General features: G+C 40.2%; 1 protein-coding gene across 3 annotated transcripts in view; it reads right to left on the reverse strand.

Moving 5' to 3' along the window:
• Positions 1–510: 510 nt before the first annotated feature.
• The window catches only part of LOC141006799 (serine/threonine-protein kinase PAK 3), a 46,193-nt gene continuing 24,960 nt past the window's right edge, over positions 511–21,743 (reverse strand). For 2 of the 3 annotated variants that reach the window (XM_073479049.1, XM_073479048.1), the window contains exons 2-16: positions 14,488–14,681; positions 14,259–14,359; positions 12,531–12,684; positions 12,355–12,392; positions 8,908–8,970; positions 6,578–6,733; positions 6,318–6,492; positions 4,860–4,923; positions 3,588–3,636; positions 3,387–3,499; positions 2,504–2,621; positions 2,219–2,318; positions 1,809–2,005; positions 1,557–1,694; positions 792–978 (exon numbers count right to left, since the gene is read on the reverse strand). In XM_073479049.1, coding sequence (XP_073335150.1) covers positions 889–978; positions 1,557–1,694; positions 1,809–2,005; positions 2,219–2,318; positions 2,504–2,621; positions 3,387–3,499; positions 3,588–3,636; positions 4,860–4,923; positions 6,318–6,492; positions 6,578–6,733; positions 8,908–8,970; positions 12,355–12,392; positions 12,531–12,684; positions 14,259–14,359; positions 14,488–14,659 — 1,728 coding nt within the window. In that variant the 5' untranslated portion in view covers positions 14,660–14,681 and the 3' untranslated portion in view covers positions 792–888. Of the gene's footprint in view, positions 979–1,556; positions 1,695–1,808; positions 2,006–2,218; positions 2,319–2,503; positions 2,622–3,386; positions 3,500–3,587; positions 3,637–4,859; positions 4,924–6,317; positions 6,493–6,577; positions 6,734–8,907; positions 8,971–12,354; positions 12,393–12,530; positions 12,685–14,258; positions 14,360–14,487; positions 14,682–21,743 lie in introns of all 3 variants that reach the window. The other variant, XM_073479050.1, reaches the window with a different exon arrangement.

The following is a 21,743-nucleotide window of genomic DNA, read 5'->3' on the forward strand; positions in this document are numbered from 1 at the left end:
GTTTCATTTGTTATACGAGACCCGTATCTCTTCACCGATATGAAGCGGATTAATGAGTGATGTTTAAAGCTGGCATAGGTCATGTGAAATCATTCTCGACTGTTTCCCCTGTAGCTGCACCCCTGCACACATTCACACACACACACACACACACACACACACACACACACACACACACACACACACACACACACACACACACACACACACACACACACACACACAAATATGCCACCTTGAGGTGTGACAATCTGCAGAGGAGTAGCAGTGTTTCTCCACAGAGCCATAGTCATGCAGGCAAAGATTGGGTCCCAGAGTCACTCTCTCACATCAGCTGGTCACTGCGGGTGCAAGTGTGGCCTGATTGTGCTCCACGGAGGGACTAGAAGAGAGAAACTAAGCCTAGGGCTGGACAGGGAAGGATTCACAGGCTCTTTAGTTTTGTCAGTTTCTCCTCCTCAGGTTTCTTCTTAAATATGAGCACGTTTTCTTTTCCATTTTTGTTTTCTCAGTTTGGGGAGCAACTGCTGCCAAACAAGACATATGACACAAAGAGATGTGCACAGTTTGTACACACGCACACACACACACGCACACACACATACTTGTGATGGACTGCTCTACATGTACAGAGTGCTGGAGAAGTAAACGAGGAGGCAAGGTCTGTTCAGCAGCATTGGGCCGAGAGGCTGCAAGGCCAGATGTCCGTCCTACATATGAGGCCTGGGGGTCTTTTGTCCTTGTGCTGTCACTGTAAGTCACACAAACCCCCTCCTTGTGCTGTTGCCGTCACGTCACCCACCACCCATACACCCAAGCCCCTGCCCCCATGAACGCACACATCACAGGCAGGGCTCCAGCCTTGGGTGGGGACACCTAGAGCACACCCTAGCGACTGCTGTTCTTTATGGCTTCCTTCGCAGCTACAATCAGAGGCGTCAGGCTGGATAGAGGCTTCGCCAGCTTGAGGAAGGAATGCTGCAGAGGACAGGAATGATAAAAATGTTTTAGATATGGAGCCAAAGAGAGATGTATGCAGATTTAAAATGATACATAGTTCTCTTTTAGTGATAATTTGGTGACAAGAGCAGGGGTCTCATTACAGAAACTTCCCAAGTCTGAAATCTATTTTTATCTCAGTTTAGGATGACATTTAGGATTTCTGGTATTTTAGAAAAATGTGTCTGTGTCTGGAAAATATCTTATGAAGGAAAAAGATATCAGGCTACAGGACCATCCTAATTGAATAATTTCCTAAATTCCTTAGGATAGCACAGATCCAGCCCTAAATTTAAAATTACTTCCAAAAATGGCAACACCACTGTTGTTAGGTCTGTGCAGCAATGACACAGCGAACAGCGTGGAACACCGAAATATGCAATGAAATCCTGCGGAGGGCAGGATCTGCCACTACATGTTTTGTCCATTTCCTTTGGTTCTACATTTCATTTTAAGTTACAGTACTGCTTGGCTGATGCTACATCACTATATACAACATGTTGCAAAAGTGTGTGTATGTGCATGTTTTTATACTGAGGATTGAGTCTCGGTTCTACCTGGAGCAGCTCCTTGGCGGAGCCTCTGCGGTCCACATCCATCTCCAGACAGCGGTTGAGGAAGTCTCTGAACACAGATGACAGCCTCTCTGGGTTTTGCAGCTCTGGAGTCCCGTTGGTAGCTATCAGGTACAGCGCCTGGAAATATGGATAAAACAGACCACCACATGAGGGCCCCACAGAATCTGCCTACATACTGTATGACCACTAGCGGGGTAACATCATGACTTCTGGCTGCACTTCCTGTCTTACCCTGAGTGGATTCTCATTCAGGTAGGGTGGTTCTCCCTCCACCATCTCTATCGCCATGATTCCCAGAGACCATATATCCACTTTTGGGCCATAAGCCTTCCGAGTCACCACCTCTGGTGCCATCCAGTAGGGCGTTCCCACCATCGTGCTGCGCTTGTTTTGCTCTGGAGTGATCTGGGCACAGAAGCCAAAGTCGGCTGCGGAGGGAGACGGAGGGAGAGAGGAGTAGTGGTGTGTTATATTATGAGTTTGCATTCTGCTTTAGCACATAAAACACACAGTGTTTACTCTGCATTTACTCCAGTTCAATTTAAGAAGTCTTTCAATTTAACACGCTCAGAAATGGTGCTTTTTTAAAACTTTAATTCTACCTTATAAAAGACAAGTGCAAACTTTAAATGAAGACTTACTGAGCTTGACAGATCCGTCCATACCCAAGAGGATGTTGTCACTCTTTATATCTCTATGGATCACCTGGTTGGAGTGTAGGAAGTCTAGGGCTTGGAGACACTGAAGAGACAGGAAAAAAGCTTAAAAATATACCTGATAGACACACATTCATTAAAAAGGGAAGCCTGTGCTAAACATACATTTGCACAGTCTTTTTCTCTTGGCTGGGCAAAGTGTTAAGGGTCAGACAGTCAAGCCACAAAAGCAGTGGGCGGTGTTGCTGATGACTAAACTTGGCTTCTTACCTCTCTGCAGACCGCAGCAATCTGGCCCTCGTCCATGCAGGTCTCTGTCACTACATCTGTCAACGAGCCACCGGCCAAGTACTCCATCACCACCCATAGCTCATCTCCTACTAAATAACTAAAAAACACAAGACAGAAAAATAACTGTTATTGTGGTTTTATGTTGACATGCATTTCATGCACATAGGGGTTTTCACGTCAGTCAATACTTGAGGTTGATACAGACACACATGCAGAGAATAAGAACAAATCTTTCTTTTGAGAGAAAATGAATGGCGTAGTTATTCTTCTTTTAAAACAGTAGGTGGCAGTAATGCACCTTAAGATGAATGCTGACTACCATTAAAAGGCAAAAGGATGAAGAAGAAGGAGATGAAGAAGAAGAAAAAGGATCTGAAACATAGGCTCGGAGGATCCCTCAATGTCATTACAGTAACAACATGCAGTGACCTTGTCCAAGATCTGAACATAAATCAGTTGCTATTTGCAAATTAACGTCAGATACATTGGGACTGCTGCATGAACTCATTTATGTTAAGACTTGGACCATCTTACAAAAGCAAAAAATGCTTTACATATGCAGCACAGTTATAATAACTGTACTGGACAATTGATTGTCCTTTATCAGTCCTTTAGCAGGCAAACATGCCAAACATTTGCTGCTTTCAGCTTCTCAAACGTGAGGATTTACTGCTCGTCCCTCCATTTTTTAACAGGAAATTGAATATCTCTAACAATTTGGAGACATCACCTTGGGCTGTGATTCAATGGCCTTGAAATTCTTTTTTGGGGCAATCAAACAATCTCTTAACCTTAACAAAAATAACCATAGAAAGGCCTTGACCTTATATATTTATACTCATGTGTGAAATGTGAGACTGACCTGTCTAGGTAGTTCACTATATTGGAGTTTTTGTTTTCCCTCATCACCAGGATCTCATTGATGATCAGCTCTTTTTTGGGCTGCTGCTGCAGGTTCATCTGCTTGATGGCCACCTGAGAAGGAAGAGTAAATCTGATTAGTGAGGACAAAGAAATAATATACAGTATCTGCATGTTGTTTCATCATAAGAATCTGTCTTACCTCTTGGCCGGTTGCTATGTCGATGGCAGTGTAAACAGTGCCGGACGCTCTGGTGGAACAAAAGATCATAATCAAATTAATGTTGTGACATTTAAGACACTTATGGACATTTAATTTGCCTGAACTCTATCAAATTCATGATTCAACAGGTGTATTTCCAATAAAAAATAAAGGGTGATATCATCTGATTACTATTTTGTCTGTATAGTGTAAGGCAGCTCTGAAAATTTAAATTTATAATATAGTAAAATAAGTTCAAAATCTGTCATAAATTATCCAAAAGGTCTCCTTGTGTCAGTAAAGTTGAGTGTTTATGTAATTTTTAACATAGACATACATTGAGCAATATTCATACTAGGTTAGAATATACTAGGTCGTTTTGTTGTCTTACAAGTCCTATCAACCCTATGTTTTGGTTGTGGCATACCAATATAAATACATTTGAATTCATTCTTCCTTGGAGGAAGAATTATAAACCATATGAACCGCCTCCCTCCAAAAAGTTCCAATCTTGTTTTATTCCCATATGCAGTGTATAAACGTTCCTCGTAGAGGGCTAGACTGAAAACAAAGGGTCTGGAACATTATTTTTGAATGTGTGTGCATAAACCAGCTGAGATAAAGACGTTTTAACTTGTATGTGCTACTTTTACCACAGAAACGAAACTGCTAATAAATTACCTTCGCAGTGATGAGCTCAGACACTGCATCCACATGGAATTTATGGTTTTACAATAGTTGGTCAAAGGAATGGAATGCAGCCACTCTCTCCCTATTTGGAAGTGTAACTCATGATACTAAAAACCTTTCTCTCTTTCTCTCGTTGCCAACTACACCTGTACACTGTCAGAAGCTATGAATAATGAAGCACAGTTCCTGGTTCTAATAAGTTACAGATAACCTAACAGAGAGTAAATAGACTGTTATCTGCTGCTCAAGATAGGAGCTTCCTGATCAAATATGGAAATAGTGAGCATGAGCAGATAACAACGACCACACAGTTTTTATCTGTTCAGATGTGAACAGGGAGAGTGACAGAACAGCAGCAGCGAGGAGAGAGGGAGCTGGCTGAGCTAATCTAGCCCAAGGCCATTTCAGGATACAGTTCTCATTTCCTCTCTACTTAGTTTTCTCCCAGCCCTTTAACCTGACCCTCCCTTTGCCTCTGTCTCACTGAAGTGGTCACCACAGCTCCATCTCCCTCCTGGTGAGAGTGACTGCTCTTGAAATTGCTCTATTTCAATAACTGTGATGACTGGTTCATGGACTTACCCTTGTCCTATTTTCTCGAAGCGTGTGTACTTCTTTTTGGGATCCCCCACGCTGACAATACTCCCTGAGTCAGAGAGAAAGCAGATATATAATGAGTGAGCTTGTGTGGGTGCAAACAGCCATGGCAGCGTTCACACAAACACACAAATACAAAGGAAACATAGCTGAAATAGAAAGACAGAGAGGGTTTGGACTTTCTATTTCAGACATACCCTGTCTTAGAGTATAAGAGCTCTACTTTTTGATGCATTCTGATAATTGGACTAGTGTAGTGAAGGCCACAAAGTACTTCTAGATCCAAATTAGATTAGATTAATGCTCCCTGTTCCTTTGCATATTATTTTTTAAAAGCACAGGATTTGTGCACTAGAAGTAATATACCGAACACAGCCACTGGAAACCAAATATTCCAGCCTGTCCTCTGAATCACCACACAGGGAATTATTAGACATGTCCTTAGTATTGTTTTTGGGAATGTGTGGACTTTGACATTAGGAGGACTTTACATTCTACAATTTTGGATGATTATGATATTCTTTAATGACTCCAAAGCTATAACTGTAATTATTTTTAGACAATTAAACATTAATAAATCAAGATATTTAGGATATCTCCACCTCCAACACTTTCTATTAAGCCCATGTCTATAATGCATTATAACACATTATGAACACACTTGTTATACATCTGAATGTGTCGATCGCGCTGAACAATCATAGTTATAAGAAGTCATGAATATTCATAATGCTTTATAACATAATCATAAATCATTATTACAGTGATGTCTATAATGCATTATAAACATTAGTGCAATGGATTACTCTGACTTTACGCAACAGCGACCACTTATAGTTATTTATAACCGGCCTGTAAAGTATTATATCTGTCTATACATCAGGACATTCCTTACTTTATTTAAAGCCCCCAGAGGCCACTTAAAGTAACTTATAATCACATTATAATGCATTGTAATAGTGATTATAATGTGTTTTAAAATGATTATAATGTATTACAACTACAAAAATGTGATTAAACAATGATCTTTACAAAAATAGTGTGTTGCAATTATGAGGTATTGATACTTGACCTTATAAATCATTATTAAATACTTTATAATGTGTTATGATTATTGTTATAATGCATTCTGAATATTTGCTAATAACAATGATTATACAACGCAAAAGGGACACTATAACACATCATAAGTATGTTCAGAATGCGCTGTAATGCATTATAGACGTGTGCTTCATAGAAAGTGTTACCGGCTTTTATAATCATTTACTATGATTTATTTACAAGAATTAAAACTGAACAATTATGTTCATGACTAAACTGTAAAAAGATTTTAATCATCAGAAATGTTTTTATTCTTTTGGTGGCCATTTAAAAATGCTGTAGGATCCACAGTATTTCTGAAACTCTGCTCCTATACATGTAAAATTATGCACAGACACATACTGAGTCTCTCCAGAATCTCCTCATCCGTCATTTTGGACTTCTTCCTCTGGCGGTCAGTGTGCCGATACATTGTGTTGGACGTGTTCTCCGGCTGGACCTGCGATTCTGGAGGAGTCACCACTTCTTTCACAGGGGTGGGAGGCTTTGGTGGGTCCATGACGGAGCGCGTGTAGATCTGCAGGGAGGAAAGAGTCAAAGACATGCAGAGAGGACTACAATCACAACAGAACCATTTCACCAATCGCGCCACGTAAACTCACAGATTTGGTGTGCTCTGGCCGAGGCGCAATGACTGGCGGCAGTTCGTCTTCATCATCCTCCTCTTCCTCCTCTTCCTCCTCTTCTTCTTCTTCCTCATCCTCTTCTTCTGACACAGGTGGAGCGATCGGGGGCTCTGACGATGATGTTTTGGCAGCCTGCAGGGTAAAGGTGCAAGTGAGCGTGGATGTATGAGCCATGTAGCAGCACGGAATGGAAGTGTGTGTGCAGATCCTCAAATCTTTCCCCAATTAAACAAAATTTGTTATATTATTTTTTGTCTTTGATAATTTGTTGTCACAGTGAACAGCCTGAAAACCCCCAAACCAGCCATGTGCACAGTTTGAGTTCTGGCCAGCTGAGTTTTTCTTATAAAAATAATTTTATAATTGTATAAAAAATATAAGAGATTCAGAACATATCATCAAACATGTTATTCAGAAGTAGTGAGAAAAACATCATAAACAAAAATACAGTAAAAGGTCCAGTGTGTTGGATTTAGGGGGCTATATTGGCAGAAACAGAATATAATATTCATTACTATGTTTTCATTCGTGTGCAATCACCTGAAGCTAAGTATCGTGTGTTTGTTACCCTAGAATGAGCCTTTTTATATCTACAGATGGAGCGGGTCATGGAAGTATAATTTGATTGGAAACAGCGTACAAAGTGGGGTGCTGTTACTTCCTATACAAAGCTGCTCAGTGGTGCATGGAACCAAAAAAGATTGGCGTCCAGATATAAAATTACCCTGATTTTCTGCATAGCTTCTGCATTGTTGGGCCCACAGAATACGCACACAAGGGACTGCTACCTGCCGAGCTGGCCAACTTCTGGCTTAGCCCTTGGCTAACTTGAGTGGGGCCAATATGATCATTGTGCAGCTGTTCTTTCTGAATGTTATCCAACCAAATGGAACAAGTTCTGATAGTAAAATGTGGTTGTAACATTAAAAGCATGTGTCCACCACATAACAACTGCTTCTTTCGCAATGTAAGCTTGGGGAAAAGTCTTTTTGGCTCCTGTGCATCACCTGACATTATAATTACACAGTTTGGCCTCTAGGAAATAGGAGCAGGCTTTCCTTTTTTTCATGGGTCTGCCATGTCGCACCGCCATGTTTCTACAGTATCTCAGAATGGACAAACCAGACACTGGCTCTAGAGAGGGCCTTTTGTGTTTTTCTGATTTCAGCAGCCAATGTAAGGTAGGGGTGACCAGGTGAGGGGTGTTCAGTTGGTTGCAATCTACAACCGCACTGCTTGATGCCACTAATTCCTACACACTGGACCTTTAAATCTGTTGTGATACTCTACCCTGTAACAGTACATCTGATATTTTGTGTAAAAAAAAAAAATAATGAATGGGTTAAAGTGTTGAGAGCAGTTCTGTTAATAGCGAAGGGAAGTATTATGAGTCCAGTGAGAGCTATAGAGACCGTTGTTAAAAGAGTGAGGTGCCATTCAGTGCAGGTTTTTAAGTAAGAAACTGTTACATATTTAACTGTGCTATAGGAGAAAACATGCTGCCACACTGCAGTGATGTGCAATATGGCGATGAACTGTACAGTAGACATCCTCCTGATATGGAAGATACCTTTTAACAAGTGTGATTAATAAGCCTTAGGCATATTTATTATGCCTGATGCTCAGCCTTTATTTTCCCCCCATCCAACACTCTGCTAGCCTTGGATCATCTTCCTCTTATGGAATGGAAACATTTCATCCATTTCCAGTCCCGTCATGCATAAATGAAGCAGTGCAGCTTAGTTCTAGTGATTAAAGGGAAAGGGTCTGGCTGAAGGAAAGTCCCAGTCCTTCATTCAGTCGTACTGGGCCTCTGACCTGCTCCAAGGAGGGCTGGGCCAAGACTGCAGTGCAGAAATGAGTGTCTAGCTCACTGTAAGCAGTGCCATGTGTTTTTTCTTACAGAGCCATGCGGTAATGTCTACAATGGTGATGAAGTTACAGGCACATTATTGGCAATGTGGATCTAATTGTAAGGAATATGAGCTCATACATGCAGCTTGACAGTCATCACAACCCCTCTGTGGCATGCGCCCCTGCCCTGCCATTTCAGAGACGTTCTATTTGAAAGAAGATAAGAGGTGCTCTTGTGGAAGATTATAAATACATCTATAACATCATAAAGGAACAGATCCAATCATACCCCCCCCTGGAAATTTCAATACAGAGAGTGATGATGCGTCTAAAATCAAATATCCGTACGCATTTTGCATGAGCCAGTTGGCAGAATCATAGTTAAGAGACCAGATTTGGCTTCAAAGCCAATGCAGAGATACATCATGTGGAAAGTAATATGGAGGAGTTACCTTGTCAAATAATGCGCTGCAGGTTCTAAGGCTGACAGGAGGCCCAGATGACAGCAGTCGGTTCTGAATGTGAAGGTTGAGAATGGGAGGATTTACTCAAAACAAACCCACACAATGTTTAAGAGTAAGTGGAGTTCAGGGGAAGGGGGGGAGGGCAGGGGTATGCTACTGAGGGATGGACGTTAGGTCCATAAATTGTCCTCCTAACACCCAGCATGAGCAGGGGACATGATAGAGAGTAATCATGCCAACTGAGGACTGTCCTTGTCCGAGCCTAGAATACATCTTCCTCTCCACCTCACGAATTCTCTTCAGATTTCTTGTATAAACTGTTATTTTAATCACCTTTATTTGGATGCCTGATTTCAAATTTCAAAAGATGCAATCTAATAAACTATGAGATTACACCTAATTTATGTGTTTATGTGTTGTCGTAGAATACACAAAAGCACACACATACAGACAAATGTGTTAAAATCTACTGTAGGATAAACTCTCTTTTTCCATTATATTTGTTTGTGTTTTTTGTGAAGCATTTTTTTTTGCAAAAGTGAGAGGTCGAGAAGTTAGAAACCTGACATCATTGAGTTCAAACATGACATTTTTCAATGTCACCTTGCATTAGCTGGAAGGAAAGTATTGTTAATGAAACAAATGTTGGTGGATTCACTTTGACAGTAAGGTAAACATTTAAAAAGATGTGCTAGTTATTACTGCAGGATTTCTCATGATGAACGTTTGCTGTTTGTAGTTGTGTCGGATACTGGAACATAACTGTTTCTCAGACAGGAAAATAGTTGTTGATCGAAGAGAAGGGTCGCTGACTGTCTCTATAAACCCCGAATGAAAATAAAGTGGCTGCTCTCAGTCATCTGTATGGATAAATGGTATCTCCTAGCATACTACTGAACATTTTTCAGTCAAATCATGAATGAAGATTTGAATGGAAAATGTAATGAATAAATATTAAAGCTTGTGTGACAAGTTTTCTTGAGTTGTAGCGCGGAAAAGCACACTTACTCTGATAAATTGTCAATGCTGTGAACCCCCCAAGAGCTAGGGTGCATCGAGGGTGTAAATAACATCTTTTTAAATCAATTTGGGATCTCAGGGCTTCTGAAGACTTGGATTACGCCAGACAAGCTATATGGAGCCATTTTATGCCTGTTTTCGGTTGTTTTTTTACGTTTAAGTCCCCATCTACTTCAGTTGTTAAGGAGAACGCTGCTGCGCTGTTCTGCTGTGAAGCAGCAACAACAACAAAAGCGATCCCAGCACACTGCCAGTGCCATTTTTTCCCACAAATTTAATCTTCATTTCCGGTAAAAGCGTGTGTTTGTTTCCTGCCAGATAAAGGTCTTAGGTGAATCTATTGTCCGGTAGAGGCGGACACTGATAGCAGCATTTAGCACATTAGAGTCGACAGCACGCACAGGAAGTAAAGATATTTTCTTTCAGCGGTCCCAAATTCAATTACTACTTTTTGGTCCGACCAAAGCTTTGATTAGGATGCAACACAGAGTTCTTACAGTACGACCATCTTTCCATTTGACTTATCATTACGAAAACAGTTATTTTTCTTCTTTAATCCTTATTGAACAAGACAAGAAACCTGCACGGTAGATGTGGACTGTAGCAAGTGATGAGAATATAAAGCAAGTTGCTCAAGGAAAGCAACACACCAGCTCTCAAATATTTACCTGCATTGCAGGTTAGAAGAAGTTGCTGTTCAATCTGTCAGAGAGCATCAGGTAGCTCATAGTGAGTTAAAGTGTCACTCTGAAAAAGGAGAGTTTGCTCTGACAGACTGAGTATTGGCACCTCTCCTGTAGTTCTGCTTGCCTGCGGCCCAATCCTAAAATGAAATCTGTGGCACCGTAGCCAATAGCTGACTCACCTCTGCAGAACGGGGACCACTGTGACAGTCCAAGGCTGAGATGCTCTCAAATACCTCCACTCTGTTTGCACAACCTTTTAGACACACTGCCACACCCGCCTACCCTTCACTAGCAAAGAGCTCTTTCAAGCAATAGCCTTGAATTAAGTGATGCTATTGTAGTTCGCCTGGGGCGGCGAATCCCACTGAACAGACTTGGATTCCACTTTTTCACCCGGCTGAGCGTGCACAGGCCGAGGCATTCAAAGCATAGATTACTCCGGTCAAAGCCAGGAATGAGGTCAGCACAGCAGGAGTCCTTCTAGATGCAGTTGAGCCTCCAGTAAAGCTTGTCTATGGGTATTTCAAAATCTGGTTAAGTCGATTGGAAAAATAAACAATGAGCAGCAGTGGCTCTCACAGCAGTCACAGTTTCTGTGCAGGAGCTGTGAACTGATTGGCGTGTACGCAAAATTCAGGGCATTATGTCGCAGAGTGAGGGCAGTAAGCCTCCAGAGGAGTACGCACACAATTTGCCCGTGAACGTGCTGGGAGTCTATCCCAGATATTCCCAGATGGAGTTAGAGAGTAAAGTGAGAAAGATTTACTGCGGTGTAGTCTGAGAGGTTCAAGACGATTAAATAAAGCCACATAATGCTGTAACTTACCTGTTAGGTAATTGCACTGACACATGTATATAAATCATGAAAAAATGTTTTCCCTCCATATATTACGGTATATGGTAGAGATATGGCTCACGACCAGAGATTGTGTTGATTTGTAGTTTAAATATTTTTACTATAATAACCAGACAGTGGGAGGTCAAGATATGCAGTTGAGCAATATTTAACTCCTCCCAACTAAAACTAATTAACAACATGCTTGTTTGTTTAAAGGAGACATATTATGCTGATTTTTGGATTGATAATTTTATTTTGGGTTACTAGTAGAATAGGTTTACAGGCTTTAGTGTTCAATAAACAGATCAGTTTTCTTCATACTGTCCAGTGAAGCAGGCACTGTATTCCCCACTCTGTTTTAGCTCCCGTCTTTTTAAGTCCCGCCTCCTGAATACCAAGTCTACTGTGATTGGTCAGCTCAAACACACCTGAGCCAGCACCACTTACAACAACAGAGTAGCTGTGCTAAATCAATTCTTATGTGCCAAGTAGTTTCTAGGCATAAATTATGCAAAGTGTGACATGGTGACGTAGTGTGATGTCACAAAGTCACGGAATTAAAGGCGGGACTGCTGACGAGGTGTTTCAGGAGCAGTGTTTTCTCTGGGAGAGAGGAGCTTGCTGACTCTGACCTTTTTAATTTTCAAGCTCTTTTACATGCACAAGAAACTACTGTATATAAAACACTGAAGAAAAGAAAAAGAAAAAAGTATAATAGGTCTCCTTTAAACTCAGTATTAGATAGTAGTTGGGTATTAATAACTGACACATAATTTGTCAGATTATCATTTTATGGCTCTTTTCCATTAACAAATATTCTCAAAAGTCATCAAATGTATTGTTTAGGCTTAAAAACACCAACCAAGTAAGTTTAGATGAAGAAGTACTCACCAGAGTGTTTGCCGCTATGTACCCATGCGCTGATTTGTCTGAAACAGAAAGGAACATTTTTCTTGAGCAGCATATAGAAAATATTTTGTATTAGATATAAGAATAAATATGACGGCTTTATTTGATTTTTTAAAAATATAATGTTTTTGTTTTAACAGTATTTTGTTGTTGCTTACCTCCCGAGGTGAAGCTCATGTACTTCTGGTTGTTGACGGTCTCTTTGGAGTCGTAGAACTTTAAGACGTCCAGCACAGCCTGTGGGTTCTTCTTCTGCTCCAGCTTGGTGATGTTCGAGGTCTGTAGGAGTCGTGCCCACTGCTCTGGGATACCCTGCGCAAATAGATAGAGGTCAAATGTTCAAACATTTTAGCTTGAGGAAAAGAGTGTGGGTTGTTAATAGTCCTTCAACCGCAACCAGAAACTGCTGAAAAATGTAGATGTGGTGTTTGTGTTGTAGCACGCGGGGGTGGACAAGTGATTGCTAAAGCTGAATGGTCAAGAGTTTAAGACCCCTGTCAGTTAAGCGAGCATATATGTTTAACTATAATATTAATCATTTCTTTTGGAGTTTTTATGTTGAAGTCATTGAAATAACTACATCAAAGTATTGTCCAACATTTTGGGAATACATGCTCTCTTCTGAGCATAAAGACTAAAAGACAGTGGGAAACATCTAGCCTAACAATTACTTGTTGATTTCACATTTCAGGTTCTGCAAGATTCTGCAAAACAAGATTACACAGCCAAGCTAGCTGTTTCCCCCTACTTCCAGTCTTTATGCTAAGCTATCTGGCTAACTGGCTGCTGCAGCTTTAGCTTAATATTTAATGCACATATATGAAAGTAGTATTTTGAATAGTGAACAGTGAATATGTTTATTTCACAAAATGTCAAAATATTCCGTCAAGGCATTTCCACACTTGGTAAGCCTGTGTTTACCATGTTTTAATGTGCATTAATGTGCAACAAAGGGTTTCATTCATGCCATCTTGGAAACTTGTGGTTATTTTTACACTTAAAGCAACTGTCTGTGGAGAATAGTCTGCTGTTCTGTTGGTGTTATAGGCGTCTTGGATGGGGATCAAGGGGCAAATCAACAGTAATTTACTGTATCCTCCCAGAAAAACCATGAAAGAAGTGGAATCAAAGTGGTTTGGTTTAATCTTGTCTTAATGGGGCTCTGTGTGTCACACAGGCGCACAGCTTATCAAACGAACAAGGAACTACAGTATTTGTTACTGATGTCAGGGACCGAGTGCTGTTCATTTGGAAGTCAAATAGACCAGAATACACACAGTGTTCCTGAGTATGAGTGGTTTAAACGGGATGATGATAAGTCTTGGCTTGCTCATCCATTATTTAATGAAGTAATGGATGAGAAAGCCAAAACAACGATGAATAGACAAGAAATTTAAGGTGCAGTGCATCTTTAAAGATTCATTATACAACACAATGAACCCTCACCACTGACTGGGTGCTCAAAAAGGAGCTACAAACATCTCTGTGGGATCAAAAACTGATCATTAAACCTTAATAATCTTTGATTTAATGCTGTTGTACTGAAGAACATTAACAGATAAAATAAAAGAAGAAAATATTATGTCATCTAGACTTGTGTTTGAATAAAATATCTACTGCAAAATGAAACCGCAGGTTGTAAATGTAATTTACCAAGAAACGCTAAAGGATTCTAGTGCAGGTTTCAGCCGACAGGGGAGATGGAGTGATTGTCATTCAAGTCGCTTGCAATACTAACTTTTATGTGGAGGAAAATATATTATTATTTGACTCAATCACCTCAGGGAATTGTGATTTTAGAAATGCGTGCCTGAGACTCTGAGAATTTTTCGAAGCACGCCTGTCCCTGTTTATACTCCTGATTGTCAGGTGAAAGAGATACTCACCGTGAATTCTCCTGTTACAGCATCAAAGCCAACATGAATGGTGTGTTCAAAGTCTGAGGGTAGGGATATCTCAGGACGTTCCTTCTCCTTCTTCTTGTTTGCTACAAGAGACGAAACAGAACCTGATTACAGCCTGATTTCTAGTGCTTTTATAGACAGGATGATAGTAAATAAAGTGCACCAATGTGGCGCTGAGCGTGAAGGTGACACATGGGGAAGAGATACTCACTCTTGTCTCCCCCTGGGAAGATGGAGCGCAGGCGGACTTTCTTGTTTTTCTCTTCAGGAGCCATTGGAAGCGGTTTAGAGGCGTGATTCAACAATGAAGAGTCTCGGGAACTACTGTTCATTCTCAAGGGGGGGGCTGGTGGTTTCTCTTCAATATCAACACTATCAGACATCTTTAGTAGCACTCACAATGTCCTGTGAGAGAGAGGAAAGAGAGGGGAAGAGAGAGAAGGTCGGTGTTTAAAAGTCTGGGTGTAGATCAGAGGCAGATGGAGAAAAAAATCTTTCTGGACGCACCTATGCACGTTCACCAGCGACGTTTTCAAAACTGTTTTGCCTCCCATTCCAAAACCCGAAGATTTAAAATCTATGATGATTTAATACAGAAAAAAAGCAACTAAAATTAATGTGCAAAATTGAATAAACAGTGAATTGTTTTGCTATTTTGCTTGAAACAATCACTTGATTATCAAAATTGAGTTTTGTCGATGTTAATGTCTAATCGTTGAATTCTTTTATTATTTTCAAACAGATTTTTTTTTGCGAATTTTTAAATGAGACATGTAGAATAAAGTGATTGTTGGTGAAACCACACTGTTAAGCTGAGATTTGGTTAGGTTTACTGACAGAAGCAGAAGAAAGAGAAAAAAAACGCCTTTTAAACTTGTCCACAGGTTTTGGGGGTTAATACAGACATGTAATACACATAACACATGACAATATAGACAAAAAAAACAAAAAAAGAACAACTTGATGGGAAAGAAAAGTAAATAACAAAGACAAAAAAAATTGTAGGATCGCTTCAGTAATTCAAATAATTAGCTTAGCAGTACATCCAAACAACTGGAGTATACATAAAGCATCTTCAGAGTTTTATATGGTCCGACATTTTCCTATTTCATATTATGATTTGCATCTTTGTCATGGTTTATACTTATTATTTCCAAAAGAAATTTGCCTAACCCTGCAATATATTTATTAAAAGCTTCTCGATTGACCTTTAAATATACATTTTTTAATAGATTAATTATTTAAACATCACTGCAGTGACAAGAATTTGTACCAGTGACTCAACTCTATGGTAACATGAATGTGACAAAATAACTTGATAGACTTGATAACTGCATTCAGACAGATGTAACACTCAAAGAGGACTCGTAGTTATACTTTCAAAGTACTGTGTTTTCAGAGTGATGGCCTATTTTAGCATGAGGAATCCTGTTACAGTGACACTGGCTGCAGGTCTGAAAAACTCTAGGAAATCTTGTTTATTTTCTAACAGATGTGATACTTTAGAGATTATTTAGACACAGCTTCTAAAACTGTGATTGTAATATTAAAAATGAATCTTATTCCCTTTCTGTTTGAATGGAGGTTATTCAGAGGCGAGGTGGAGCCGTGGTGTCCAGTGGGTCTGTTCAGCTGTGAAAACGGTAACCAGGAGTTGATTCTAAGAGAAACTGGCAAGGGTAAACGTTCCCATCACTCATCCTCTCATCTTTCATCTACCCACTTCCCACTACCATCTTAAACTCCTTCACTGCCTCACCCCGAGGCCAAGCCCATCATGTGATGTGCAGCACGACCGTCCCAGAAAAGCGGGCCATTCCAGGCCGCCCCCTTAGTGGAGACCTACATTACCAACAACAAAGACCACTCCTCGGCTCTTACACGGCGCTCACTGCCTCTGACAAATGACACATGTGCCTTCCGAGTGGCCTTTACAATTTTATGTAACCATCTCCTTTACAAGACTAAATCAGGCGTGTTACACCCTACGCTTTGTTAACTTCCCAAAATAATTGATTATGAATGAAGGAACTGAATTACATTGATACAGTGATAGGAAGCTCTAGTTTAACTAGATATGTGTACAGTCACAGCATTATTACAGAGCTCTTTGTTTTCCCTTCTGCAGCCTCAAATCCTGTTTCCTTGTGATACATACTTGTCAGTAATGTGTCATTTCCTGAGAAACCAATTTGAACAGGACAACCAGAGTGAATATAATCTCACAGTATGTGTTTATTGTCTTTTTAAAGGAGCAAAATGCAAGAATTCTAGTTAAAAACATCCCAAAATTAACTAAAATGATCTAGAATGTAAATCAATGACAGTCTTTACATTTACATACATTATGTTGTATTTATATCTACTGTACCTCTATTGAGGTTAGCATGCTAACCAGCTAGCCCCTTCCCATTCGGGTCCAAAGCTCCTGTGCTAGAGTTGTAAACACCAACACTTCCCTGGTGCTCCCAGCTCCCAGTTCGGACCGCTAGCTGCATGGCTAACTGAGCTAACTAGCAAACAACAACTTCCGTTAGTAACAATAAGCAGTTACTCTGGTGATATGCTGCCCCCTATTTGTTTTGGAGTATAATTTAGACAGGTGGCCAATTCTTACATATTGCTCCTTTAACTACTGCAGAGTGAGCTGTCTGATAAAAACTTAATAGCCAACCCAACCACTAAACACCAGGATTATGAACTGATGGGTACTGTTAGCACAGTCCCCTGCCTTGATATTTTTAAAGCTCATGTCAGCTTAGAGTCCTTCATTTCCTTACCACTACTGGATTAATTACAAGTTTACATAAACAATGAACTTGATTAAGTCAGCATATTTTAACTTTATCTCCATAAGAGAGAAACAGTCTCTCATCTGATCAAACAGTTCTTCTTCCCTTGAATAGCATTAAACATTAATGAGTAATTAGGCTGATTCTGATGTTTTATTCATATAAACTAGACGACAAAATATTTGCCAATGATGTGAAAAAAAGTCTTTAAGATCAAACACTGATGGAGATAAAAGACTACCAACACGGTCTTGATGTTTCCTAATAAACTGGACTGTGTTTTCTGTTCCCCTCTGCTTGCGATGTGATGAGAATAAGAATTTTTTTTTTTCAACTGCATTGTGATCCTTCCAATTAACAAACTACTATATAATCACTGCAGGAAATCATTTGGTAGATAAATAGCAGTGCGTACTTTGCTGCCCTTTCAATGTCAGAGCTCGCTGTAGATGAATTGTTATCTGAGTGCAGATGCAACAAATGCTAAATGAAAGTAAAGAATAAAAAACTACACTGCAGCCTCTGTCTGATTTAGATGACACTGATTGTATCTATGAGAACCGACTCAGTTACCCTTACCTCTCAAAACAGGTAATTCCTGACAGATTGGTTAACTATGCAAATAAAAGTTACATGTTGATCCACTTCGCTGTCTGTGAATAACCAGACAGCTACAGAGAAACTCTCTATGATCTTACTATACGAGTACATTTTTTATTTTTAAGTATTTTGCTGGTATATTTCCAGGATATACTGGTGGTGGCAGTTTCTTCCATGCTGGGTGAGTCCGGACAACAGCTGAAAACGTGTTCTCTCAGGTTGGAGGATAGGTGTGTCACTGACAACAAAACCCACTAAAACTCTTGTTTACAAAGGAATGTCACAATATTGACATCCATAGTCGCTGACAACGTGGCTATCACAACACCTGAGAGGACAAAAACAACAGGAAGTTGCCAGGACAAAAGGGAAGACGTGTTGAAGACACACAGTTTGTGCCACTTGACACAGTGAGCCTGGATTTTATCATCAAGGGAGGGGGAGGAAGTCCGAACGAGGAGCACTAGCAGAAAATGTAGGAGCACCACTTAAATTGACATGCAAAGCACATTCATATATTTTCCATCTTAACTGTATAACTGATCAATCCTTTGGTGGCCTAATGAAAAGACAACTTACAGAAATGTGTGAATGTGAAAACAATGTGTTCAAATATGTTAAATGTATACTTTTTCCCTTTCTTTCAGGTACAGGCTATATGTGTAGTACACGAGTATTTATGTTGGGAAAGAAAATTAGCTTGGTTTTGTGTTTGTTTATTATTAGCATATGTGTTGAGTCCTTGTGATGTGTACCCTATAAAACATTAAAACAGATTTGCTTAAAGCGCTTGATTATAAAATAAATCTAGAGCTTGCTCTAAAATATGGAGGTTTGGCTTATTAATTTAATAATCTTTTAAAAAAACTGTATTCCCTGGGTAATATACAATGATGATTTAAAAAAAAACAAAAAACACAGGGAATATTTGCAAGTCACACTGTTGCTCCTGTTTATAACATTTAGTCTGTCTCCAAAAATGGTCAGGATATGCAACTAAATGGTCACAGTCTAGAGTACTGCTAAGTAAAGTGTTAGCAAAAAAAGCTTAAACTCCTGTGAGTCTTGAGTAGCATATATTTGAAAACCAAAAAAAGAGTACTGAAAAAATAATGTATCCCCCTTATCTCGAGCCCCCATGATGCCTTGCATGAATTATGGCCTTGTCCTTTGGTTGGTAGGCCGTATCATTAATTTATGAAGATCTAGGTTAGTAAATGTATCTAGTGAATTATACTAGTAAGTTGTTTCTAGTGAAACAATGTTTTTATTGCTTAGCCCATGCTAACACTGCTGAAGTTTAGAAAGTGCCACCAATTTATGATACTTTGTTACTTACACTAGTTCAAAGGAGCACTGGAAGTATCACCCATTATAGTTTTCCTAGTAACCTCCCCAAGAAACTGACCATTTAAGCAAGATTTAAGTTTTCCAGATTCACCACGCTGACAAACAGTGGCTTCAAAATCCTATTTCAGATTTCATTTAAAATGCCAGTTATGAAGTGCCAGTTACCCTAACCCTGCTGCCTGGCTTCAAGGTTGCAACCGTTAACAGTTCCTGTCTCATTTCCTGTCACTGCCTCTTGACCTGTCACTGTCCAATAAAGGCAACAAATGCCCAGAAAAAAATATGCTAGGTTATGGATCGATGCTAAGTCATCAACTAAATCTAAATCTAAAACTAAAACTAAATCACTCAACCAAGTTCACAATGAAAAAATGTAAACCTTTATTAGCTTTGCCACAAAGACAAGCTAGCTTACCTCACCTGGACTGCTAGTCACAGCATATCATAACTTGTACTGTAACTGTTTCATCTTCATCAAAAAGCATCCAAATCTGACACAATGTCACAGATAATCCCTCACATACTGTATATCCACCTCGTCTAGACTTGTTTTCCCACTACTAAAACACATACATGTGCCTCTGTCCTGGTGGGACTTATGCAGCTGTGACTGTTAATCCATTAACATAATCTTCTGAACACATACTACAGTATGTCATACAGCTTTTATGGGCATGCACAGAATTGGATGTGCACAAGCCAGACCTGACAACAGCGACTGGGATCCAATCAATCAGGTCGCTCTCTGGTCAGCAAATACAGAGGAAAAAAATCAATGGCTGCAACATCAAATAATGACGATGTGACAGGAGGTTCTAAACCCTTTAGACACAGAGCAGACATTTTCTTAGGGTTTATTGGGTGAGTCATACTGTACGCCCCTGCCTCATCGATACCGATGCGACACAGACTACGCTTACATAAAACAGTGGAGGTATAGTGCATGCTCATAAATATGATAATTTCAGTAAAACTGTGTGGATGAATTATGTAGCTGAAAAACACGTCTGACTTTGGTCATTTCTGCATCAGGCAGTAGTGAGGTCCTGAGCCACCAGCTGCGGGAGACAACAGCAAACCACAAGAAACCAATTTTATATATTACGAATTAACTCATCGCTGCTGCGTGGCTATTTGTCTAATCACCTGACTGACTGGCGGCTGCTGCAGCAGCTCTGCTGATCGGTCAGAGTGCTAAAGATGGCAGTTTCATGGAGGCCCAGACATTACTGATTCTTCACTCACATAAAACACTGACCTATTTACTGTGCAGACTGACAGGCAGGCAGGCAGGCAGGCAGGCAGTCAGTGAGCCACTGTCCCTGAAACAAGCAGCTCCTATTCCTGGAACACACACAGGCTTGTCTCTAAACATGATAAATCAACTCAACGTCTGCGTTTTGCCTGATACTGAACATAGTCTTTCATGAGGCTGAACTCAAGGAAAAATTATCATGATGGCATCAATTTTTGTCAAAATGTTAAACAGCAAAAATGCAACTGCAACACTGATGCACATATGCTAATTCGTCAAAAATTACACAACCACAACCTCATTCTGCGTGGCCTGCTCTGGTAGGACGTGACGTTTTGACAGTGATATGAATGTCTAAAACACACACACACACACACACACAGAACCACCACAGACACACCACCTCAACTCAGACATTACTGGGGATGTTTTCACATTTCTCCCCATGAAATATTAATCTATCCACGAAGAGCAGGCATTTTCTCTGCTCTTTCAAACATTAATGCTGAATTTGAATGGCTAACACAGGAAGAGGCTCTAATCTTGAGCCCATGGCGGCCCAGTAATGGCCCCCGCAGTGGGGGGAGGGCTCCATAAGCCCGGCTCTTCATGCCCCTGATTAGGACACACTCTCTGTTTGACTTGGCTTTGGCTTTGGCTGTGCTTCTTTGAAGGATGCTGATTACTTGGATGGGATGGACAGTTAGAGGACATTCAAAGGATGAGGAGGAAGGAGGGGGGACACTCCAGAGCCGCAGTTTAGCATTGTTATCTTCTTTATCTTGGTGACATCCATATACAGTACTTCCACAAAGATTTATAAACACTGAGTCAGAGAAGTTGGCCTATTCCAACCAACACAAAGAAAACCTGAAAGACTCAACAAAACACAGACTCTCCACCCAGACATAAAGCACTGGAGGCCGACAACACACAGATGTCAACATGTTACTGCACAAACGCTCCTCTCTCACATGGTTGGCCTCTGAAGGTCACAATTAAACACACAGAGTCACTGTGTAGATGCCATCTCCCTTTAATTTTAAATAAAGGTTGGGGGAGGATGAGGAGGAGGAGTCTGGCGCTGTGGTTGGGACTCCTTTTGAAAGGGACATGAGCAGAATTTATGGTCACAAGATCAAAACTGCATGTGGTCAAACATGCCACAGCATGGAAAAGGAAATCATCTAATCTAATTCTGGTTTTATTTATTTTTCTTATCAAATACAGTTGATATTTTGAGACATTTTCCCAAAGATTAATTCCGTCTACTTCTGTAGATTCCAGTCCCCCTCTGACTGGGCGTGTCAGAGGGCGTATACAGACAGTAACTAACCATAGCTGGAGGGCAGATATCATGGAAACATAACATTTTTAAAATTGTTGCCATTGAATGTCAAAAAACATAAATGTGATCCAGGCTTTTGCAGAATGGTTGAATGTCAGCACTGTTGTCAGGCGACAGAGTTT

The sequence above is a fragment of the Pagrus major genome, chromosome 13 (assembly GCF_040436345.1).
Source record: "Pagrus major chromosome 13, Pma_NU_1.0".
Lineage (NCBI taxonomy): Eukaryota > Metazoa > Chordata > Actinopteri > Spariformes > Sparidae > Pagrus > Pagrus major.